At 42.2% G+C, this 25,703-nt stretch overlaps 1 protein-coding gene and 1 non-coding gene across 7 annotated transcripts in view; both read left to right on the forward strand.

Annotated features, from left to right (window-relative positions):
- The window catches only part of MAPK10 (mitogen-activated protein kinase 10), a 214,992-nt gene that overhangs the window by 100,766 nt on the left and 88,523 nt on the right, over positions 1-25,703 (forward strand). For 4 of the 6 annotated variants that reach the window (XM_033160669.1, XM_033160671.1, XM_033160674.1 and 1 more), the window contains one exon: positions 16,042-16,113. In XM_033160669.1, the coding sequence (XP_033016560.1) occupies positions 16,048-16,113 (66 nt within the window). In that variant the 5' untranslated portion in view covers positions 16,042-16,047. Of the gene's footprint in view, positions 1-16,041; positions 16,141-25,703 lie in introns of all 6 variants that reach the window. The other 2 variants (XM_033160672.1, XM_033160673.1) reach the window with 2 other exon arrangements.
- TRNAT-UGU lies at positions 9,667-9,742 on the forward strand. The gene has a single exon. It is a non-coding gene; the product is annotated as a tRNA-Thr (tRNA).

Genomic DNA, 25,703 nt, shown 5'->3' on the forward strand with positions numbered 1-25,703 from the left:
TTAAGAATCACAGGCAGATTTTGAGGAACACAGTAATTACAAGCAATTTCTCTCTCTTTGATGAAGTGCTATCTTTTACACTTTCCTACCTCATTTATTCCCATGCTTTAGGCAAGGATAAAAAAACTTGCCCAGTGATGTGGTGGCTAGTGTCCATTGGATCTGGTCGGGCAGAAGGCAGGGAGGTCAACAGTAAATGGAACCAGATCCAACTAATAATAGTTTTATCCTCAACTCGCTCCCTGCTGAGTTCTACAAGAGCAGTATTGAGACTGAGGCTACTAAGCCAATAGGCAATACTACCCCCAGGTCAGGTTGCAAGCAAGAATGCAGACAGGTGGGTGCTGAACCCTGAAACTGTGGATTCAGCTCAGCTGAGGCTGAAACTGGAAAAGTCAGAGATGTTATGTATCCCAGGTCCTCACATTTGCTTTAAAATGCAGAACGAACAAATTTCACCAACCCTAGCAGAGCACTCAACAATGCGATACCACATCAGGAATCTAAACTGGTACAGATCCAAAAAGTTTATACAGTGGTACCTTAGTTTAAGAACAGCTTAGTTTATGAACAACTTGGATTAAGAATGCTGCAAACCCGGAAGTAGGTGTTTTGGTTTGGTTTTGGTTTTGCCTTGGAAGCAGAACATGTTCCACTTCCTATTGAGTGTGTTCCATTTGTAAATTGAGTCCCCTGCTGCTATGGGAAAGCACGCCTTGGTTTAAGAACGCTTTGGTTTAAGAACGGACTTCCGGAATGGATTAAGTTCGTAAACCGAGGTACCACTGTACAAATATTCCTAGAATTAATACAGCTCATGCAATCCTCACTTTTCACAGCAGGTTTGAAGGAGATGTTGGTAGAACTGCATCTGTAGATTTCCAGATTATAAGCAGCAGCTCCAGCCTTTAAGGTGATGATATTACATCTCTGTTGACTGCTGTAAAGCTTGCTTCCTAAATTTGGCTTCACAGACAAAAAATATTTCAGCAACAGCGGAACCCTGTGCAAAGTGGCCCACCCAAATTTGGATAATCATATTTCAGTTTAATCTATGGTTAACTGGAGACTGTATTCAAGCACGGTATGAAGGGAGGAGAAAAGCAGCTGTGTGTCCTGGCATAAGATGTGCTCATATCTCAGTTTGTTAAGATAAGATACAATTGCTGAATACTCAACTGAGACATCACACCAAACCATGGCTTTGGATAGAATGCAAACTCTGATTTGAGCTTCCAAGCTCACAAATAAACCATGGTTACAGCCTTTCCCCTGTTTTCATTTTCTGTCAGCTCTCCAGCCCTAAAGTACAGTGACACCTGAAGGTAAAAAAAGCAGCTTTAACTATGGTTTGTCAATTCAGATATCACTTCAAAGGCATAGTTAGCACAAGCCAATTTAAAATATGGATTCTGGCTTGCCGACCATTCCTAAACTACAATTTGTAAGTTTGGATATCACACAGGATCATAGTGAAGCTTCTTTAGCTATTTGGCATGATGTCTGAATTCAGAAAGAATTTATACAGCTTAGAATGCAGAATGTATCCTGTCAACACCACCCTTTTAAATGCTGGAGTTTGGCATGGGATAATCTTTGCCAGGGTGTTTGATGCAGCTGCTGTGACATTTACTGACTCCTGTTATAGATCTTAATATCACTTCTAAAGGAAGGGAGGGAGGCAATCTACATTCCCTCACTAGGGAGAGCCCTAGCAAGTGGGACCAGAGAAATTGGATTTAAATTGATTTGTCTTACACAAGGTTCCCATAACGGTTTGATACGATATCTCAAAATGTTAAGGGACAGCCGCATCAGGCTCCCAGGGTATTTGTTCGTATTTAGTAAATAACCTTCAAACATGCTTGTAACACAAAATAGCATCCTTTATACGGCATCTTTGCGTAGCATAAAAATTCTGCACCAGGTGGAACTGCTTTGGCTTTCATGTATTCTCATGGTATAATCCTTGCTATATATTGCTAGCTCTCAAGCTGAGTAGAGATGATGGATAACCTTTGCAGTTTTGCAGCACTGGTAAGGCATCCTGCCTTCCAGGAATTGATTACAGTTAGCTGTGTTCATGTTAGGCAAATAAATGGCCGGTGAAATCCTGGAGACATCCAGAGAGTGCACTGGTGCAGCTATAATATTGCTAGTCTCCTGACCATGGTCAGGAAACCAGGACCATGATTTGAGCTCCCTCCCTCCTTTCTTCCTTCCTTCACCAGCATGAATTTCTTTTCTTTTAAAAAATCTTTTTATTCATTTTATGGAAAAACAAACAAACATACAAAACAAAAATATTTCTTATCCAATCATACCTTTTTCTTAACATCATAGGGTAACTTCCCCCGGTCCCCTCCATCTGAATTTCATTTCTGTTCATCTTTGACAGTTTCTAAATAAAAAAAAAAACAGTACAAGCTTAATTCTAATCCTAAATATTTTAAAGAAAAAACTTAACCTAAAATCTAGATCTACACCAAAAGCCTATAACAACTTCCCTAAGGTATATTAAATACAACAATACTTATTCAAATATGATTTAAATTTCTTCCAGTCTTCTTCCACCGTCTCTTCATCCCGATCGTGAAGTCTTCCAGTCAGTTTGGCAAGTTCCATAAAGTCCATCATCTTCATTTGCCATTCATCTATAGTAGGAATATCTTGAGTCTTCCAATTCTTGGCTAATAATAACCTCACAGCTGTTGTGGCATACAGAAAGAAAGTAATATCCTTCTTGGGAATTTCTTCCCCTATTATTCCCAGTAAAAAAGGCTTATGTTTTTTTTTTATAAAAGTGTCTTTCAACACTTTTTTCATCTCATTATAAATCTTTTCCCATAAGTCTTTTAATGTGGGGCACGTCCACCACATGTGGTAAAAGGTTCCTTCTTTTTCTTTACATTTCCAGCATTTATTATCAGAAGTATGATACATTTTTGCAAAACAAAATAAAAAATTCCTTCCAGTAGCACCTTAGAGACCAACTAAGTTTGTTCTTGATATGAGCTTTCGTGTGCATGCACACTTCTTCAGATACCTTCAGATACGTATCTGAAGAAGTGTGCATGCACACGAAAGCTCATACCAAGAACAAACTTAGTTGGTCTCTAAGGTGCTATTGGAAGGAATTTTTTATTTTTTATTTTGTTTTGACTATGGCAGACCAACACGGCTACCTACCTATAACATTTTTGCAAGTTTAGCAGGTGTTAAGTACCATCTATACATCATTTCATCATATTTTCTTTCAAAGCAGTACATGCCATAAACTTATAACCGTTTTCCCACAATCTCTCCCAATCTTTAAGCATGATATTATGCCCCACGTCTCTAGCCCAGTGCATTAATTTCTCCTCCATTTCACAGTTTGCTTTAGCTATGGGATAGTGTTAAAACTGCATTGGTTCTACTCATGATGAATACTGCTGCCTGATTTCAAATTCTGGTCAATATTATCCAAGGGCAGCATCAGTGCAGATGTTAAATCTACAGTATCATTAAATCATTATTTGAAGAAAGGGGTTCAGGTGGAGTTTGTAAAAGGGAGTGTGTGAGAACACTGTGGCCCATTCCAAATGTAACCAACCTGGTCTTGCTTGGTAGATGGTTTGTAGTCAGAGATTAAACCACAGTTTCTCAGTTTGGGTAACAATAAATGGTTTAACATTCCCATGGCATTTGATGGTTTAACAGACTCCAGACATTTTGCTTTATGATGTGCAAGAGAAGGGAGTGCAGGAAATGGTGGAGGTCAGAGGGAATATGTAAGCATAACACCATACCCACCAACACTTCAGTGCCAAAATCTAGGATGGCATCTTCCCCAGATCGCAGCCCCCAGATCACATGAAATCATGGCAATGAAAATGGCTGCCGTTCTCTCACAATAAAAAACAGGATGTCCTGGTTTTTCCAGGACTCTTGCAGGGTATGCAACACATGTTCTCTGAATCAGCTAAACCCTGGTTAATTCAACTGAGATTGTTGACCCCGAACAAGGCCTAATCCTTGTTCCTGAAGCCAGTGGTAAAGTAACCAGAAGGTATTGCTCTGTTGACTGGGCTTCTAGTGTGTTTGTACTAAAATTGGCCAATCCAGAGACTCCATGGTGCCTGACGATTTGATGTTGATGCTACATGCCCCAATTTCATTCTATGCCTGATTTTGGGCTCTGAGGCATAAGTACATTTTAATTAATTGAAGTTTACTAGGCCTCAGTCTCAGCTGCTTTGGTTACCAGTCCAAGCCACAAGAGTCCTTGCCAGTGTGTTTTTAAACTGGGTTAGGTTTCTTTATGATAAAACACAGAAGCAAGAATGGGAATTTGCCTCTGCCTCAGTTGCCCCTTCCGTGTTAGCTACAGGGCGACCCAGCCATTAAACTTGCACATATCATCTGCCGCTAACAGTTCTGCTGAAAATTACTAATTTTAAAAACGATAAAGAATGAGGCAACCCATAATGTTTCTTCTTCATATTTTCCTGGGTTTTCTTGAATTATTCCCAGGGAACTTGGCAAGTTCCCCTTCATATCAGAATGAACCAACCAGCTTGGAGGTAGATTGTAAATAGCCAGGCCTTCCGTTTATGTTCCTGCAATAAAATGAAGCTCAGTGGTGAGGAAACCTCAATTCCTCAATTAAAAAGATATTCGCTTGAGAAAAGAAATAGCTAATGACAGATTAAACTTGCATCTATTGATCTCTTGTATGTTATTAATCATTATAATTCTTTTTAAATGTCTGCACCAATATAGATGTGTGTATAAACTATGATATTTGGCGTGTTCCTTTGGATGTTTATGTAAATGTGCAACCGGAGATAATGTATATTCATAGCTATGGGTGCTATATCCTTCCGATTGTTTTAGATTGGGATTTTCTGTGAAGGAATAAGCCCTCCGCTGAGAATCAGTGGACCTTCCTCTCAAGGAAATATATGGAAAATTGCAATTTTAATAAGTATCTTTTGGGCTATACACACACACATTATATATTAATGTGTACAAATGTATGTGTATTAATAAACAATGCATATTTTATGTGTTTACACAATTTATGTTCAGAGGGTTGCATGATTTCATCGTGAACAATTGCTAATTTTGTAGTTCAGAAAAAGTTTTATTCCTCAGCGCTTGGCCTAAATACAAGATATTCCACAATTAAACATAAAGTATTTATTCCAGCAGTAAAACTGCCTTGTGGCATTGGGGGGAGATTTTACGAAAATGAATGACTACAGTATTAAAACACAGCAATATATAGTAGTGGTTATGATTATTATTCCGATATAACATATATTAGTATAAAAGTATTCATACACTAATTATACATATACTTATAGCATCAATTAAATAGTTGAGATTTTGGTAGAATTGTAATGAGGAGGAAATATTTGAGGAAAATAGATTATCAGTGAGGGGAATGGTCTAGAGAGGATTAGTCCCTACCATGTTTCATTTATAGTGATGGGCTATCAAGCTACTGGCTAAGAAGAGCTAGCACAATGCTTGCTAGGGTCTTTGTGTGCAAGGAGTACTTGCAGACTTCAAATACCCCAGTGGGATGCAGTATCCAGTGATACGCTGTCAAATTATTTTTCATTAGTTTTCCAAATTGTTACAAATCAAACAAAATTGCATTAATTTAATACAATTTCTTAAGAAAATCAGGTCTCCCGCTCCTGTTGCAAACATATGTCCATCAATTCCTCCTGTAGCCGCATCATCTCTTCTTTAATATCCATTACATCCTTCACTTGTTGTTGTCCATTCTTACAGCAAGCCATTCTTTCTTCTTCTTCTTCTTCTTTGGCGATCACTCGTAGCCGAGTAAGATTGTCTTCCAGAAACACGGTTTTAACAATGAGTCCGTAAGTGACTGTGGAGGCCAATTCTGGATCCACACGTCCTTCCACAGTGGGGACATTGGTTTCCGGGCGGGAGTTGATCATGATGTGGATTTGCCAAACCTGTCTTCCTCTTAGCACGTTTCTCCCTTGCATCCTGAGTTCGAGTGTCTTCAAAGCCCACGACACCTTTGGTAAAGGCTGTTCTCCAATTGGAGAGCTCGCAGGCCAGTGTTTCCCTAGTTGTCGGTGTTTATACTACATTTTTTTAGATTTGCCTTGAGCAAGTCTTTAGACATCTTTTGTTGACCACCAGCATTACGCTTTCCATTTTTAAGTTTGGAATAGAGTAGTTGCTTTGGAAGATGATAATCAGGCATCCGCATAACATGACCAGTCCAACGAAGTTGATGTTGAAGAATCATTCACTTTGATCTTTGCTTCTTCCAGTACAGTGGTATTAGTTCGCCTGTCTTCCCAAGTGAGGTGTAAATTTTTTCAGAGACACCGTTGATGGAATCTTTCGAGGAATTGGAGATGGCGTTTATAAGTATTTCATGTTTCACAAGCAGTGCCTCTGTTATTTCTTATAGTATCCAGAGATACATTGCATCTGTAAAGCACCTCCTGTCATTTAGGGCTTGGATAGCCATTGCCTAGTACACTAACTGCAGTAGTGTCCCCAAGTGCAGTTATTAAAAAGGTTCCTGAGAGGAATACCTCATATGCCTCAGCAGACAGAAAGGACTTCACTTGCTTGCTGTGTCTCTTCCACACCAGTGAGACCAAGCCCTATGTGGCAAGGCACAAGAGTTTCACAGTGTGAAGAGGAATCCTGATCAGCCTAGGATTACCCTTTGAAAAGACCTCCATGAGTAGCTGAGTGGGATTGTGCTGGTGGACTACACACTTTCCATGCTGACTTGGCCTTGAGGAGAGCAGGTCCTGCACCCTGTAGGTCTCCTCCCCTACAACAAGAAATCCAGATTGACCCAGATTCTCCCTTTGTGTGGAGAAGCCCTGTACCTCAGCAAAGGCCTAATGCTTGGCCATCGAGGGGCATAGCTGACCGGCACAGCAGAGTGTAGAATATATTCCCACCCCCTTCATGTTTCACTTATGGGAGGTTGTGGGAACACTCGTGTTCCTTATGGGCATGAACTGCCTCTTGTTTGCTTACAAAGGATAAAATAAGAGCTGCACCAGTTCTATGCCCCTGTGACCCCAACCATTGGGGCTTCTATCTGCATAGGCCTTGTAATTCTTTGTCAATAGCCCTTTAAAAAAAAAGTGGTGGAGTGAAATTTCAGGACAGGTGTGTGGTTAGAACATGTATCTATGCTAGCCTTCCAAGTTCAATTCAAATTGGGCCTGGCTCCCTTCTGGTTGAATTTGGAGTGAGCAGAGCTTAGTTTGAATCTCTGCTCAGACATTTATTATTTGGCACACCTCGGTATCAGTATTCAAAACCGGGAAAGGAAAGGAAGGTGCTACATAGTGCCTGGAACCTGGGTTTTGGGGCACTGAAACACAATTTCTAGTCACTTTTGTACCGTGGTGCCCGGGAGATTCCCCCAGCTCGTGCAGCAACGAAAGAGGCATGTCTAGGGCTGCTCCCGGCAGCGGCGGGGGACAGCAGGTGCTCGGTACTGCAAATGCAGAGCTGCTCTTTCTGCAGCTCCAACTTCTTAAACAGCTTCTGCAATTCAGCGGTGGCGTGGCTGCAAAACCATCCAGCAACCATCTCGCTTTCTCCTCCTCTGCCCTCAGTGTCAGCAGTGGGAATTGAAATTGAAATCTTAGGCACAGAGTACTGCGACAAGAGTTCAGAAAATGCTCGCAATAATAAAATTCTCTATCGCAGAATGTGCCCATTACTATTGGAGTTTCAAACACTGCTATGTGTTGTTGAGATTTTACGGAGCCAACATGTATGTATGTATGTATGTTTAAATAAATGAAGCCTACGGAATGGCCTTGTCATATTCTTAGCCTAGTTTCCCTCACACAGTTGTTTGTGAGGCTGAAATGAGGGAAAACCTGACATACTCCATTCTTATTTCCTTGGAGGATGGTGTACAAATGTAAAAAAGTGCTTACTTTTTCTCAGGAATTTAACCCTGCGAGGTAGGCCAGTATCATCGCCATTTTGTAGGTATGAAGCTTAGGTTCAGGCCCAACATCTACATCTGATACTCTAGGGCAGCTGCCAGGGCCTGCCCACATCCACCAGGACTGTTGCCTACACCTTCAGTGACTGGGCCACCAAACTACCATTTTAAGTTTCCCTCAGTTCCACAAGATTGCTCTAGGGCATTATGGGAAGCTGGCCATTCTAAGTGTGCAAAATTCTAAGTGATGATTTATGGCCACACCAGGTAAGTGTGTAACTGGGAGCCCACCTGCTCCCAGTTTTGTGGAGGGACTCCTCAAAACCTGGAGCCAGCCCTGTTTAGGTTGGATTAATAATGCTGAGATGATAAAGTAGGTTGAGATAATAATCAGGTCAGTTCATGGTCAAATGCTTTTTATTTAAAAAAAATTAATGATATTTTGGAAAATAATTAACAGCTGGCCAGCTTGGATTGCAAAACAAATTTTCTTTTGACCTAACATTTGCATTTTGTTTTTTCCCTGTGCAGTGTTGTCTGTTTTAAAGAACCTAATTTGACACACTGGATGCTTTCCTAAATTGGCCTCATCCAGCAGCCTGACACTAAAGAAGATTCATAAGCTGAAACCTTGTTGTTGTTATATTTTCGTAACAGTGTTGATATCTTAAGACGGGTTCTTCAATGGGAAGATCAATAATGATGGACAAGCCTCTGTGAAAGGCAGCTCGCCTACCATTTCCCCCCCCCCCCCCGTTTCTTTTATTATTTTGCAGTTCAAACAACAACAACAAAATTCATCTCCAAAGAACCCATTATCTCAGCACTATCTATTGAAGAACTGCTCGGGACCATCTATTGAAGACATTTTTTTTTGACAAGTTTGACATGCTTGAGTTCAGTTAAGGAAGATGGGGGAGGGGCTGCAGCTCAGTAGGAGGGCAGCTGCTTTGCATGCAGAAAGTTCAATCCTGCAGGTAGAGCTAGGAGAGACCCATGTCTGCAACTCTCAGTCTGTGAAGGCTCTGGACAGTACTGGGCTAGATGGACCAATGCACCATACAAGTAAAATATTTATTTTATTGAATTTATATACCACCCTATACCCGGAGGTCTCAGGTTGGTTCACAGAAAAGATCACAGTATGTAAAATCAAAATGAAAACAATAACCCAGTAACACCCCTCCCCCAAAAGAGCCACATTTTAAAAGGGTACAGGATGTCAATCAGATCAACCAAAGGCCTAGTTGAAAAGGAACGTTTTTGCTTGGCTCCTAAAGGTATATAATGAAGGCGCCAAGCAAACTTCCCTGGGGAGAGCACTCCACAGATGGGGAGCCACTGCAGAGAAGGCCTTGTTCTCGTATTGCCACCCTCACAACCTCTCAAGGAGGAGTCACACAAAGGAGGGCCTCAGAAAATGATCTCAGGGTCCAGGTAGGTTCAAATGGAGAGAGGCGGTCCTTGAGGTATTGTGGTCCTGAGCCGTTTAAGGCTTTATAGGTCAAAACCACCTCTCCTTCCCCTCCATATCCTGGGAACTGTAATTTACCCCTCACAGAGCTGTAATTCCCAGGACCCTTAACAAACTACAGTAGTTGAGGTTCCTGCATTGATCCTCGGCGTCCCTTCAAACGCTATACTTCTATGGTTCTAAGGGAAGTTACTATGTTGCTTCATCTAGTGGGAGCCATCTTTGGTGAAGAGCCATAGCTCAGTGGTAGAGCATCTGCTTTGTATGCAGAAGGTCCCAGGTTCAATCCCTGGCATCTTCAGGTAGGACCGAGAATGTCTCCTGCTTGAAACCCTGGAAAGCCACTGCCAGTCAGCATAGGCTAGAGATGACTCATTTGTTGCTGAGCTAACTTCAGCAATGTGCACAGATATGGGCTCCTAGTTCCAGCCGCAAAAGCTCCTGAATATGCCACAGAATCCTCCACAAGAGGTACCTCAACAGACAAGTTGATGTGGAAAAGATTATGTGAAGGCTCCAATAATGTGTTTGAATGAATCTGTGAGCATAATGTTTAGTGGATGGTGTGTTGACTTGGAATGCTGAACTGTGGATTCAAATCCTCACCCAGCCATGGATCTGACATGGGTCCCCTTAACCTATGACATGGGTCTCATAGGTTTGTTGTGAGGATGGAATTGGAGAATGGTATGCTCCTTGCTTTGAATTTGGGATAAAAATGTTCTTCTATATATCTGTCTGTCTACCTTCTGCTATCCACAGATGGGAAAGAGATTTCCTGTCAGTAAAACAGAATTTGATGGTTGACCTTGGTGGACATGCCAAATAATCATTCAGTCCCGCCACCTGTCAAGCCCTCTCCCACCCCAGCCTTTCCATTGGAAAGTGTATGCTCTTGTTGAAACCTGCATTTGTGGCGTCCATGTGGCACCTTATGAATCATCTACTTTGTACCAAAAAAAAAAAGTAGATGACCTTGAGATAAGTATGCGCACGCCCATTTCCTGCAAAAGAGTCCAATTCCAGCCCTTCATTAAGTAATACTTAAGGTGCAGTTCTCTATCCCATTGAAGTCAATGTTGCATAACAACCACTAATAGCTCTGGATTCCACCCCTTAATCTGTTTGTTCTGCTGCATTATATCACCAATGTACTGGAAACCTCCTTAAGTTACCAAGTTACCTGTGACTACTCAGCAAATAATTATTCTCAAGATCTTTTTACAAAATATTACAGTGCAGCCGGAACAAGCAATGAGGCTTTTAAGCCTTAGGAGTTCTTCAAACTGAATGGATTTTCAAAGCCAAAGGAAACTGGCAACTTTAAGGAGATGCCAGCAGAATGAGTCAGATCTGAATGTATGATATGACAAAAGACTCATTCCATTCTTAGTCCCGAAATCCCACTGTAGTTATTCGACTGATAATTGCTTAGCCTCAGAGTTCATGAGGAGGGGCAATTGCTGGTGGATTTCAAGGTAGTTAGCTTGTGTTGTGTACAGTTGTCATCTACTAGGCACAGTCAGCATGTAGATAGTTGCCTTTGACTGGATTTAACTGTCCTCTACCTTTTACCTTAATGAGTTGGTAGCTGTAATAAGTGGGCAGAAGCAGAGAATGGGTATAATAACACCCAACTATGGATTGCTGGGTTCAGGACCAAGGCCAGCAGCAAAGCATCCTGCAAAATCTTCATCATCTTGGTGTCTGAAGAAGTGTACATGCACACGAAAGCTCATACCAAGAACAAACTTAGTTGGTCTCTAAGGTGCTACTGGAAGGAATATTTTTTTTAATCTTCAATGAAAGTTAGCTGTTCTGTGAGCTCTTAATCATACAAAAGCTAGTAGTTTAGGAAACCAACCATCAGTGAAAGGAGGCTTTAAGGCATGGACTGTGACATCTTTGGCTGGTCTCCTGATAATGTCCTTCTGTTGCCCCCTAGTATGGCATCATGGTAGAGGGTGTGTGTCCCCAGTTAAGAGGGAGCACCCAAACAGGATGACCTATTAGCATCTAGCAATGCACTGTGAGAAGTATCCTCAGCTATTGATAGAAGGGATAAAAGTTACGCCGGTTGGAAGTTAGCCCAACCTTCTGTGGAGAAGGGACTTCCCTGTAATTGTTTCCCAAGCAGGCCTAGGCCTGGTGCTTCCTTGGTCCACAGCATGGAGAAAGAGAATAGCGGGGGGGGGATTCTTTCTCTGTCATAGTACTAGAAATCATGGTAATTCAATAAAGCTGAATATTGGATGATTCAGAGCAGGTAAAAGAAAATAACTTATTCATGCAGCACATAGTTAAACTATGGATCTTGCTCCCCCAGGAGGCATTGATGGCTTCCAACTTGGTTGGCTTCAGAAGAGGATTAGACAGATTAATGGAGGACAAGGCTACTAGCCACAATGGCTGTGTTGTACCTCCACTGTCAGAAAAGTATGCCCATGAGTACAAGTTGCAGGGAGCCACCGTTGGGCAAATTGCTGTTTTGCTCATGTCCAGTTTGCAGGCTTCCCAGGATCATCTTGGTAGCTACTTTGAGACCAGGATGTTGGACTAGATGTGGCCTTCTCATGTCTTCTCCTTTGTAGAGTTTCTGCTCCTCTGAAATAGCATGTTGCCCATGATAACTTTTTTTTTTAAAGGTATGACTCACATATGTTGGATTGCCAGTTAAAGATCAATGGAACCAAGCAAGATACTGTAGATACTTACGGGATAGAGTAATATTTGGCATAATGTTTTAATTTGGAGGTGGGGGATGTTTGCCAAAATAAGTGCATCAAGGTTACTTCTCTGTAACACTGCATGCCTAAAGGGAAAGTTTCTCATATCTGTAATTGCGTGGTTTGTCAATCTGCGTTCCATTTCCATCTGTCATAAAGCTCTAGGGATATGTCCATACTTTGGAGGCAAATGAAGCTAAAGTCATTTAGACACATAAACACAGCTGTTGACGTGGCTGATTACATACCTCCAGGTGACTTTACCCATGGACTTTTATCTAAAGAACGGGATTATTATTATTTTTTACAATTTATTTTATTTTCTCATGATGATACATATTTACTCAGCAGGTAGGCGTATGAAATTATGAAAGCCTCAGTCACAACTTTTTAATCACGGAGCTAATTTACTGTGAGCAACGGGAATGAATGTTCAGGTGATTTATGAGAAATCTGTGCCTTTTTAGCCTGTAGTCTGTAGTTTACAATGGGTGTCATACAATGGCTTCTTGGAAGTGATAAACATTTCCCTCTAATACTGAATCATGACCTCCCACTGTGCTTAGACTGGGAGTGTGGTGGAGTTGCAACGTAAGGGATGGCTTATCATTGTGCTCTCTGCAGAGTGTGCTGCAGGGGCTAAGAACTGACTGACACAGCAATTTTCGTTAATCAACCAGATATACACAATGCATACATGACTGGTGGCAGAACTTCAACTGATGGTTGTTTTTGTCACAGAGGCCAGATGAAAAAGAAGCTTCTCCGTGACTGTCCCTGATCAATAAAACAAACCTGGCAAATCTGTTTTGGAATTCCATAGAATAGGAGACACCATTGGGGGGGAGAAAACATATTTCTGCGGCCACTTAATGGTTATTGATTTGTGTTTTTATTAGTAATTTTAATGGCTTTATGTATTAACATATGTGACATGTCACTACTGTGACAGAATGAGGACCAATACGCTTGAGATATAAATAACACGCATTTTAATCAGATCATTCATTTCTGGTTTTAATAATGGATGTGTGAAACATTTTTTTAGCTAGCCATATCAAAATAATTTCATCCTCCCTTGAAACTCCTCATTAAATCCACTCATGGAATTTGGCCCATATATGAACCTTTAGAGGTGTGTGGAACATTCTAGAGCAGAGTGATCCACTGTATGGCCCTAGGGGCCTTTTTTGGCAGCCCTCAGCAACTTTTGATGCCTGCAGCCCTCATGCTGCTTTCCCAAAGCCAAGTAAAGTGAGGTGCTGGGGTTTGGAAGGAGGCATGAGGGCTCTGACAGAGGCCTAGACAGCCTCCCTCCCAAAGCCTTTCCCAGCTCAGCGAAGGAAGTGGGAGGGCTCTTAGACCCTGCCAGAATCTTGCACATCCTTCTCCAATCCTGGCACCTCACTTACCCACCTATGTGAAGGCAGCATGAATGCTGGTGTGTGTGGGTGTGTGTCAAATTTTGGCTTTGCTCCCCACCCTCCATGTGACAAGACAGTGTGCAGCCCACAGGTTCCATGTCGAAGTACTCTTGCAGCCCACTGGAGAGCCAGTGTGGCGCAGTGGTTAAGAGCAGTAGACTTGTAATCTGGTGAACCGGGTTCACATCTCCGCTCCTCCACCTACAGCTGCTGGGTGACCTTGGGCTAGTCACACTTCTCTGAAGTCTCTCAGCCCCACTCACCTCACAGAGTGTTTGTTGTGGGGGAGGAAGGGAAAGGAGAATGTTAGCCGCTTTGAGACTCCTTCAGGTAGTGATAAAGCGGGATATCAAATCCAAACTCTTCTTCTTCTTCTTCTTCTTCTACTTGTATGAAAAGTTGGACCGCCCTGTTCTAGAGAAACCTGAGACGCCTTATTAAAATTCTTTAGGCTCTTCTCCATTTTTATCTGAGGAGGAATCTTCAAGTCCACTCTTAATTCAGCTTTAGATAAGAATTTCCAGGGTGATTCCAGTTTTAATGTTTAGGTCTCCTGATGTTTAAAATTAGAACACAGGAGCTTCTGTCTCCTATATTTATTCAAATGCTACTAAGCAAAGCTATTGAAAGTTTTCTGTTTCAATTCTTGCATCCTCCCCCCCCCCCCGGAAGTCAACCTTCCTCTTTCCTGCCCCTTTCCATGACTTCTACCATTTCATTTCCCTTCTCCGGTTGAGGAGTTTAAGATGAATAACATGTGATTTGTTAGAATAGCTTTAATTTGCTTCCTTGATTTCTCTTTCTGGTAATGTGAGGTTTCCTGGAGGAAGATAAACCTTTTCTGCTCGGATTAAATTGGTGTTTTACCTACTTGAATTATTACCTCGTGCTCACTTTCGTTTTGTCCACTTATTTCGAGTGTAATTTAAAGGGCTACTTTAAAAAGCAATGGGGAGATGTGCACTAATTTATTCATGTCATTAAGAGGATATTGGGTGGGGGGCGCTTGCCTTACCTTCCCTGTTCCACTATACTTCAAGCCAAGTGTGTTTTGAAAGACCCTATGTGAGTCATAGCCTTTTGATATCACAATAATGCTTCAATAACACCATCCTAGGGCTGCTTGATGGCACTTAGTTGCTAACGCCCCTGTAGTGAGAGGACATAATTATCGGCTAGGTTTCCAGAAACCGGTGAGATTATGATTAATATTAAAGGCTTTTAGCAAAAACAAGGAGGGGAAAAATAATCAAAGCACCTATGGGATAGAAACCTTCTGTAATGAGTCACCGAGAGATGAGACAGCAATCTGAGCCATTGCAACACAACACTGAGAAAAGGTCAAATATTTTCTTTTTCGGAACAAGGTTATAATTCATTCATTAAAAATTTAACACGCTTGCATTTTAGGCCGAGATCACGGTGGGAAGTTTTTGCATTCTGTTGTTTCTGTGCAATGGATCTCCAGCCACAGAAATTGTTATGTTTGCAGCTGGATATTTGTGCAGCGCCTTCTACCAAATAAAAATAAAAATGTACAAGACTGTGAATTAAAATGTCAGGATTCAGGTAGGAATTCCAAACGTTATTCTTGCCCCATTTTGCACAGTATAGCTTACTGTTACTAGTAGCATCTCTCTGGGATCTCAGGCAGAAAGAAGTCTTGCTCATCATCTCCTATCTGATCGTTTTAACTGGAGCTGCCTGGGACTGAACCTGTGACCTTCTGCATGTTAAGCAGGAGCTCTACAGCTGAGCTATGAATCCCTCCACTTGGTTTAATGGAGCTATCTTCCTAGCCAGTATGTTTTGGAGAACCCCAGTGTTCATTTTGTGAAGGATCAGGGTGGTCTGTTGGACTTGCTTTGCATATTGTAGGAAATTGTGCTGGAATTTATTTTTTTATACTGTTTCTTTGCTCTCTGAATCTACTCTATTTTAGAGTAGAAAATGCAAAGGTAGCTAATATATATATATATATATATATATATATATATATATATATATATATTAAATGGCAGATTATCAGTGCAGATTCAATTTTGGATTTTGCTTCTAAAACATTTAACTTTTGCATAAATGTTAGGTGTTTCAGGTTACTCAGATGTTTTTAGCTGTTAACTGTTGTTAGAAGGTTTTAACTTTTCGAATCCTTTAAAAATTATTTTGTAGATTTGTTTTCCGCCCTGGGCTCCATCAAGAGGAAGGGTGGGGTGTAAATTCAGTTAATTTACCCTGAGATTAAGAGTCTTGTGTTGCACCGACTGAGCTATCCTAGGTTATAGTACCCGAATGAATATCGTTCATTTTCTGAGACTGCGCCTTTCTTACTACCAAGCCTGCACAAGCAGCTCCAACAGATGCAATTTATGTATAAATGTTTAAATATCTACATAATTCCACATGTGAGATAGATGCCCAGCACTCATACTGCTGTTCTTTGAATTGCAGGTATTTATGAGCCGCCATTTCTTATACTACTGCAGTGAACCTACCCTGGATGTGAAGATTGCCTTTTGTCAGGTGTGTGTTCCTTACAGGTAAAACAAGGTACAGTATATACTTGTACTTTCATATTTTGCTGTCAGTATTATGGTAGATTCAGCTGGAGTAATAACTCACAGCAAAACTGGATGAAGGGAGTCTCCAGCACAAAACTGAGAGAAATATGAGGATGTTTTACATATATAGGCTATACACAAGATCTGCCAGCTGGAAGCCTTAGGATCTATTGCAGCAGTTCCCAAACTTTCCCCCCTGTGGACCACTTGAAAATTGCTGAAGGTCTTTTGTGATTTTTCTTCCTGTTCCAGCAGTGCACTTTGCTAGATGTTGTGTAATCTTTATTTATATCTTTTATTGCTTCTTCTATTTATTATATATTGCATTTTATCTTACTGCAATTTGAATCCGAGTAGATTAAGCCCCCAGTGTTGGGGTGTGTGTGTGTGTGTGTATGTGTGCAATGCCACAGGAACATTTCTATATCTTTGGTGGCACTGTGACAAGGTGTATTGCTTTTGGTCAGCAGTCTTTGAAGAAATGGGATTAATCTGTAATATAAAGACAAACCCAATTCCTTTGTTAGCCTTGCTAGGAACAACAGATGAATCAAATCAACATTTATCTCATTGGGAGATGCTGGCTTAGAAATTGCTAAATGTTGATGCTCTGCAAGAAGACTGTCAGTACACTCATGGTGTGCTCAGGTGTGGCCTGTTGCTGTGGCCGAGGAAATTGACCTGCCAAGTCGCGGTGGCCAAAGGCAAGACAAGTCCTTTATCCTTCTAGAACACCTGGCATCCATTCATCTCACAAATGAGAAGCAACAATCAGTTGAGAGAACCTCCCTAGACCCATGGAAACAGCTAGAGAGATATATTGTATTAGAAGAAGAAGAAGAAGAGTTTGGATTTGATATCCCGCTTTTCACTACCCGAAGGAGTCTCAAAGCGGCTAACATTCTCCTTTCCCTTCCTCCCTCACAACAAACACTCTGTGAGGTGAGCGGGGCTGAGAGACTTCAGAGAAGTGTGACTAGCCCAAGGTCACCCAGCAGCTGCATGTGGAGGAGTGGAGACGCGAACCTGGTTCCCCAGATTACGAGTCTACCGCTCTTAACCACTACACCACACTGGCTCTCTTAGAGTTTTTAATATGCATTACAAACAGGTTCTAAGTAGCAGTTCTAACTTTTTCAAAGGAATGACAGACCAGCTGACATTGTTGATGTTTGTTGCCTTTTAAATTAAATCTCATGCTTCCACAGAACAAGACAGCTGATTATTTTCTTTTTAATGTATTTTATTGCTCTGTCACATTTGATAAGCATAAAGAATCAGCTGCCCTGTTCTGTGGGAGCATGAGATTCACAGGCAGTGCCCAGTCCAGAGTACAAGGATTTTAGTCAACTAACCTTCTCTCAGAGTAGACCCATTAAAATTAATGGCCATGACGGCCCAGTTAGTCGAATACAACCCCAAATCAAGTAGAAAGCATATAGGAATATGGACAGCTCCAAGAGGCCTCCTGCTAAAACTGCTTCAAGTGATGTTCTCTCTGCAAGGAGCTGTAATAAAAGTGGCTTAAAGGTAAAGGTAAAGGGACCTCTGACTATTAGGTCCAGTCGTGTCCGACTCTGGGGTTGCGGCGCTCATCTTGCATTACTGGCCGAGAGAGCCGGCGTACAGCTTCCAGGTCATGTGGGCAGCATGACTAAGCCGCTTCTGGTGAACCAGAGCAGCGCTCACCCTGTCGCGGGGATTCGAACCACCGACCTTCTGACCTGCAAGCCCTAGGCTCTGTGGTTTAACCCACAGCGCCACCTGCGTCCTGACAAAAGTGGCTAATCTTATAGTAAATTGAAGCAACATTTGCTAAGCAGGCCTGGAGTATGGTGGGCTCTGCCTCACTGGAGGAATTGGATAACTGGTTAAAGGGCTTCCACTTAATTTTTTTAGTCTTTGGCATCTGCAAGGCTGGGGAGGTAGAAGGGACTAATCTTCTAATGTCCTACAGGAAGTAGCCTGAATCTTGTCCTCATCTGAGTCTTCCACCGCCCCTGATTGTGGGTCATGACATCAGCCAGTGTATAGACTCTCTCATAGTATTGTGTAAATAACCTCCGTTTCTTTGCTATAAAGAGGGTTTCTGATATTTCCAGTCTGTTCCCCCCCCAATACATTCCCCAAATACATTTTAATTTTCTTAAAATGCCTAGAGAGTTTACATGTTAATACCACAAGTTCATGGCAGCCTGGTGCAGAGACTTTTCATGCCACTAGCAGGCACAAATAGTAGTCTCTTATGCTCATCAGCACTGAGCATTACAACATCAAAAAAGTGTTTGCTGGCTATCTCTATGATGGGCGGGGATATAATTTGAAGCAGCTCCGACACAGCTAGTCTTCTGGAACTAAATTGCCCTTGAATATAGAAGCCCTAATAATTTAAAGTTGGGAGACTGAAATGAAACTCAATAAGCTAAGCAGTTACGGAACAAGTATTAAGTTGCTCAGGTCTTAGATGTGCTTGTTAGTCAAGGAGATGCCTGTTAGCATTCGTATGTGTCTAGCCCAGCGACAACCTATCGGTGTAGAGAATTTCCATTATCAAAGTGAAATTGGGTTGTGCTGTTTGTTTTGATACCCAATGAACAACATAGGACCTTTCAGTCTCATCATTGATTTCTGTCGTTCGACGTGCAGCCAGTAAAGTTGGCTTTCAAAGAAATCACCTTGAAAGTAGGGTTGCATCTCAAGATGTGAACCCAATTTAATACCTTACCAGGTACAGGTAACAGAAAGGTGCGGGGGGGGGGGGAATCAAAATGCAAATAGTAATTGCTCTGAAGCATTTATTTCATATGAGGCAAGAGAAGGTGTGGGCATGTTTAAAAATCTGTACTAATTTTTTCTGTGAACTTCTCATTATTGCAATTTAGGGATGACTGTAAATCACGCAATCACAATACTCCTTGGTTCAGGGGATAAAATGTGTGAGATGCAGATTAAAAACCCTTTTCAACTCTGAAGATTACTTGGTACCCTTGGACAAGTTAATATGGCACAGATTAATTTCCTTCCTTCCTGTGAAGCTTACCAGAAGATAACTTGGATGTGCATATTATGGGTTACCATTTTAAGCGCCTTCCCATGTTAACATTATTCTGCAACTTGAAATCTAGCACAGTAGGAAAAAGGCTGAACTGCAAGTGACTTCTCTTAGGTGCTAACTTTGCACCTGCAGGAAGAACGTAGCTTGAATTCTGATAGCCATGTAATGTGCATCTCAGGAGTGGCACTGAAGGATGCTGAATTTAAGGATGAATGCACCAGCCCATGACCATCCCATCCCAGTTCCACATGGGACTGAGCTGAATGAGGCTTGTCCGCTCTGTTACCACGTGTTCCTGTTTGTTTAGCAAACAGATATTCACACACTGTCAATATTATTTTTTTTAAAAGACTTGGAAGTTACCTTTAATTTCTCCAAAGTGAATATTCAAGGCGAGTTTGGAGAACCTTGCCTGGGAAGGCCATCATAGGGTTTTTTTAGGGAAGCAAAACGATTTCCAGTAAGAGCGGTGACATTTCAGAGGGGCTTTTCACCTCTGTACATATGATGATCACAATGGTAACCAGATAATTTTCTCCTGACCATGTACTTCCTCTGTATGCAGACATGCAAACAAATGGCTTCATTCCCCTGGGTGTTTCTTTAACCACTAACTAACTAGAGAAAGACCTGTTAGGTCTGGCCCTTCTGTCCAGGCTCCATTAAGACGGAAGAGTCTTGCGTAATGTTGCACATTATTCAAGCAAAGTGCATTAACTTATCAGTACCCTTCCGTGTTAGAACCAGATCTTTCATTTTGCATCCTCTGCCTCCATTCTATCAACATCAGCTTAATGGCTATTAAAATTGACTGAGGTGATTGCATACATTAATTGTCCAGAGGGCTGCGGTAATATGGGTTGGTTTCATTCTCTAAGTTCATATAATTGATTTTAACATCCGTTGATTAAAAATAACCAGCTGTCTGGTATGCAGTCAAATATAAATTTCAGAGCATTTGCTGGAAGAATTCTTAGGATAGGTATTTGTTTTGAAGAGATTGCTTGGTTGCAAAAACTGTACGGCTCATACTCTGCATGGCTGTTTTAAGGATGGAGACGATGCAGATGTGCAGTGAAAATGCTAAGCAAGCAAGCAACTCCATTATCCAAAACCTTGATTGCCTGAATCTCGTCATTATATAAAGGGAGAGCATTATTCCTTCTGTAAATGTTTTTTTTTTTTTTTTTAAAAAAAACACATTCAATTATTCTTCCATGTTTCTGTGATGTGGTTGTAAATCAATACTATGCCAATGCACATCTTCCCCAAATTTTCTTCTACCGCTCTGTCATTAGAGCCCCTCTCTCTGTTGCAAAAATGTCACTAATTTGTGTGGAACTGCTTCACAAACTGACCCACTTGCAGGTGGATAGGCCCTGAAAAATGTCTCCAGACAATTACCATATTGGCTTGAATATAAGCCCCACTTTCCTCCCCAAATTCCGACTGCGAAAAGTTAAAGTGCAGCTTATATTCACGACCTTACGGTATGCAGCAAAGCAGTGCCCGCCTCGTGCATAGCCCCCCCCCCCAATCCTCTCTCCCAAGGCCAGGAAGGAAGAGAGGGGAAAGACTGCCGGCAATGCAGCGCGGCTCTTCACCCCCCACCCAGTTTGCAGCCTGGAGCAGTGAGGAATGGAGTGGCTTATGTTCAGGTATTTCCCACCCCCTCCAATTTTAAAGGTGCGGCTTATATTCGGGTGCAGCTTATATTCGGGCCAATACGGTATCAGCTGGAGCATCGCGTATAAATTCCACAGAGAAATGTGTAGAGTAGTGTAATTTTGGAAACAAGGTTTCCGCAAAAGTAAAACTTCAAGCAAACTTCCAGGCCTTGATTAAAATCCAGTAGCACCACCAGGGGCAAGATAAAATTGCGTTGGCCCAAAGAATATAATCCGGCTGTTCCTCTCCTACTGCATTAAACAGTGACATTGTCCCAGATTCAGAAATATTGTCCTGCGTACTTTGCCATCTGGCTGCTTCATCAATCAACTTCTTTGGCACCTATTACTACTTTCTCCCATAAGGCTACTCTGATATCAGCAGCACACTGGGCACTGTAAAAAACAACAACAACATAAAAAAATGATAGTTTAGTGTGCTGAAACATAATTTGCTACTCAGAGAAAAAACAATTACTCATCTGGCGAATGGGACACTTTATGGAAGTTTTCCAGGCAGAATAATTGCAACAAAGGAGAGACAACAAAACCGAAACTCTTTCCCCCTCCCTTCTTTCTTTTTCTTTCTTTCTTTTTAAAATTAAGAAGACAGGCTCCAAGAGGATGTTCCTTCTTTTCAGAAACTTAATAAGATCATGTCCTTAGCTGGAAAATGCCATGCTTGGGCAATTCTAGATTCTCTGAGGAGCTTTCTGAGGATACCTGCTCACGGTGATTTTCACTACGTTTCCAAAGCCATTTTGTACACGTGGAACCTCCACATCCTTCATGCACGTGCAGGCTTGGTCATGCCTTCTGGTTTTTGTGTGTGATTAGGTTGCTGTTGAACCTGCCTTAACTAATATTCCTATAGTGGTCTCCAAGGTCAAACAGTTCGCATGAGCATCTTCCCTGCCACACCTTTTGTCCATTTTGTTGTGTATCTAGTCCTATATTCCCTGCTCTGACAGTACTGCTCTCTGGGGTGATGGCAAGGCCCCTGGCCGTTTTGCAGCATGCCCCCAAACTCCTACCTCTTTCCTTCCTATAACTTCTTTCAAAATGAAAATGTTTGGGAAAGTCAGGGATTAGGACCAGGACTTTGGGAGACCAGGATTCAAATCACCTGCTCAGCCACAAAGCTCACTGGGTGACCTTGGGCATTCACTGCCTCTCAGCCTAACCTGCCTCACAGAGTTGTTCTGGGGATTAAACGAGTAAGGGAAGAACCATGTATGCCACCCTGAGGTCCTTGAAGAAAAAGGTGGAATGAATGAATGAATGAATCTGTGTCATGTCCAGTGCCCCATTTTATTTTATTAAGGAAATGGGAACAGCCCTACTCCAGGATCTCCAGTTTTTCTCACAGTCTGCTACGTGATCTTTTTAGCTGGAGTTCCCATGGGACAGATCTTGTTCTTTTTGCATGCAAAGACTGCATCTACTGCAGTGGTCTGACCTTCTCCCCAAGTTTGTTTTTAATGCATTCATTTTCTGATAGACCTGCAGAAAGCAAACCCCATAAACATTCCATTAATATTTTCTTTAGCTTTTGCCCTATGATATTTAAAAGGGGGGAAAAACCGAGGGGGGAGGTGTCAAAATTCCCAGTACACATGTGTCATTTGCTGTAAGTGAAGAGCACCAGAATTTCCATCAAGCACTCTAGAATGTTTATAGGTCTCCATGCTCCATTATGCCTTCTCCACACTTCCTGCACCAACTCTGAAAGATTTCATATAATCATAAAGGAGATGATTGAATTCCCAAAGCTACATGAGGGGCTGTAAAATGTGCCTTTCACTCTGATAAACACCATTCTTTCCTACGCTAACCCCACTGAATTCAGTCAGCCGTAGTTTCTCCCGCTCGTGGACTGTTGTAAATGTTGACAAACTTTTCCTATTCTGCTCTTGCTGTAAGGATGGAGAATTTAATACTAAAAAAGTGTAAACTGAAATAAAAAATTAATTTCAAAAATAAAGGAGGGTTGGCCTTTAATAGATATCATGCCCTTTGACTTGGAAACTATTGCCCCAGGTTGTTGCTGCTGCTGTTGTTGTTGTTGTTGTTGTTGTTGTTGTTGTTGTTGTTGTTGTTGTTGTTGTTGTTGTTATATTCTGCCCTTCCTCCCTAAGGCTGGCAAACTGAAATACAATTTTAAACCAAAACCAAAGCAAAACTATTCTAAGACAGATTAAAACATTCTGAAAACAATTACAGTTAAAAAAACATTATTCCTTTCAGTGATCTTGAGCTTCTCAGGAACAGTGTTCTTCAGCCACCAAATACCTGGGCAAATAGGGTGTTTTCAAATTCTTCCTGAAAGTTAATAATGATGGAGAGAGGTTCACTTCACTAGGGAGGGCATTCCACAACCGAGGAACCAGCACTGAAAAGGCCTGGTCTTGGGTCAGTGAAAGTCAGGCAGCTGCCCAGTGGTGGCACCACTAATAAGGCCTTGCCTGCTGATCACAAAGTCTGAGGTAGTTGGTAGGGTAAAGGACCCCTGGACGGTTAAGTCCAGTCAAAGGTGACCATGGGGTTGCAGCGCTCATCTCGCTTTCAGGCCGAGGGAGGCGGCGTTTGTTTGCAGACAGCTTTCCAGGTCATGTGCCCAGCATGACTAAACCACTTCTGGTGCAACGGAACACCGTGACGGAAACCAGAGCGCATGGAAACACCGTTTAGCTTCCTGCCACAGTGGTACCTATTTATCTACTTGCACTGGCGTGCTTTCGAACTGCTAGGTTGGCAGGAGTTGGGGCAGAGCAACAGAAGCTCACCCCATCGCGGGGATTCGAGGTACTGACCTACTGATCGGCAAACCCAAGAGGCTTAGTGGTTTCGACCACAGCGCTACCTGCGTCCATAGGTAGTTGGTACTGGCATTTTAAGTGCTTGGCTCCCAAGCCATTTGGGTCTTTATATGCTAGTACTTGTTGGCATCCGTCTGTCTTGAGAGACAGGGGTGAAGTCAAACCAACCACTGCATTAGCAGCACTGAAGTGACTTCCCCGGAGCACAAGTCTGGGCAGTGTGTATGGAGCTCCTGGGTTGCCCAGAAGGTAAGGACCCCCCCCCCACCTCACTGTTGTGGTCCAAAGGAAAGCAGATTAATATGTTTGGTATGAGCATAGCTGCAGGAAGAAGGTGTACAAGGCACCATTCAACAGTCTTAGGGACTGCACTCCGGATTTGTGTAGGGTTTACTCCTGAGCCTTTTCTTTCCTCGAAAATATCCCAGAAGGTAGCAGAGGTTTAGGGTCAGGGTTTTCCTTCTCCTAGATGGGCTACCTTCCCAGGTTGATGAGCCCCACCTGCCACTCACTTTCTTCCACAGCATGTGCAGAAACTGCCTTCTTGACCATTGGACCCACTATTTAAGTGGCCTCAAGGCCTTTCAGTACATATCTGTCTCATTAATCACACTGGAAGCTCAGTTTCTTTGAGACAGGGATAAGGCTTCTTCTGTTTGTTTTTTGTTTTTGCTTCCCTCAGCAATTCTTTATCTTTGGCCATGTTGACAATCTTCCTTTGTAACGTATACCAATTCTCTCAAGCCACAAATGGAGACAATTCAATGAAAATGGGCGGAAGGTCTCTAAAAACCATTGATGTTTTTAATAGTTTAACACCAATGCTCCGTGAAGTTAGCCATTAAAATGTTTAAATTGACCTTGTCAAGGTCACTTGGTCTTTGTTTTGCTTGAGTACATTCTGTCTGCTATGAGTGGCTGTTATCTCATGAGAATGACCACTCTGCAGGATATTTCCGCTTAATTATAGGTAACTCGTTTAGAGGATGTGTTTGAAACTCCCAAATAAATGTGACCGTTCAAACAGAAAATATGATTTCCAAGAAGCAATTAAAAATATTATGGTAAATTAAAAGTCACATAGTGAACAAAGAACCTTTAATTCTCCCCACCCTCCTCAGGGTGCAAACCTGCTCTCTATGTGCAGAGGACAGAATGCAGAGGCTCCCCCCATTCTTGGTGTGCATGACACTGGGACATGCAACATTCTACCTTCATGAGTTTGGCCAAACTACGGGAGGCAGTGAAGGATAGGCGTGCCTGGCGTGCTCTGGTCCATGGGGTCACGAAGAGTCGAACACGACTGAATGACTGAACAACAACACCTTCATGCTTGTAAGATGTCAGGGCAATCAGGCAACAGAGCCTAGGTGCCTTACTCTCTGTGTGCCACCAAATGTCAAGGCAAGAGTTAGGAGCAGGTCATCAGTGACTCACAAGGTATCAATGAAATTAACTCTTTATTCAGAGAAACAAAACAGTGCAGGTTTAGTGATCACATAAACTCTTCCCAGTAGGTCTTGCCTCAATGAGGCAGTTGCGAGGACTGAAGGTCCCTGCCTTCCCACAGCTCTGTAAGCCCAAGCCCTTCCCAAGCAACCTGAGACTTCCTCCACATGCAGCTGCTGGGTGACCTTGGGCTAGGCACACTTCTTTGAAGTCTCTCAGCCCCACTCACCTCACAGAGTGTTTGTTGTGGGGGAGGAAGGGAAAGGAGATTGTGAGCCGCTTTGAGACTCCTTAGGGTAGTGATAAAGCAGGATATCATATCCAAACTCCTCCTCCTCTTCTTCTTCTTCTTCTTCTTCTTCTTCTTCTTCTTCTTCTTCTTCTTCTTCTTCTTCTTCTTCTTCTTCTTCTTCTTCCCTCCCTGGGTTCTGGGAGACCAGGGTGGAGGGAAGCTGGTTGCAGCAGGAGGGGAAGACACCAGGGCTTCTTCAGCAGCCTGCATCATCTCTGCCTTTTGGTCCCCCTCCTCTCCAGTCTCTGCTTCTGCCTCTGCTTCTGGACT

The sequence above is a fragment of the Lacerta agilis genome, chromosome 9, assembly GCF_009819535.1.
Source record: "Lacerta agilis isolate rLacAgi1 chromosome 9, rLacAgi1.pri, whole genome shotgun sequence".
In the NCBI taxonomy this organism is placed as follows: Eukaryota; Metazoa; Chordata; class Lepidosauria; order Squamata; family Lacertidae; genus Lacerta; species Lacerta agilis.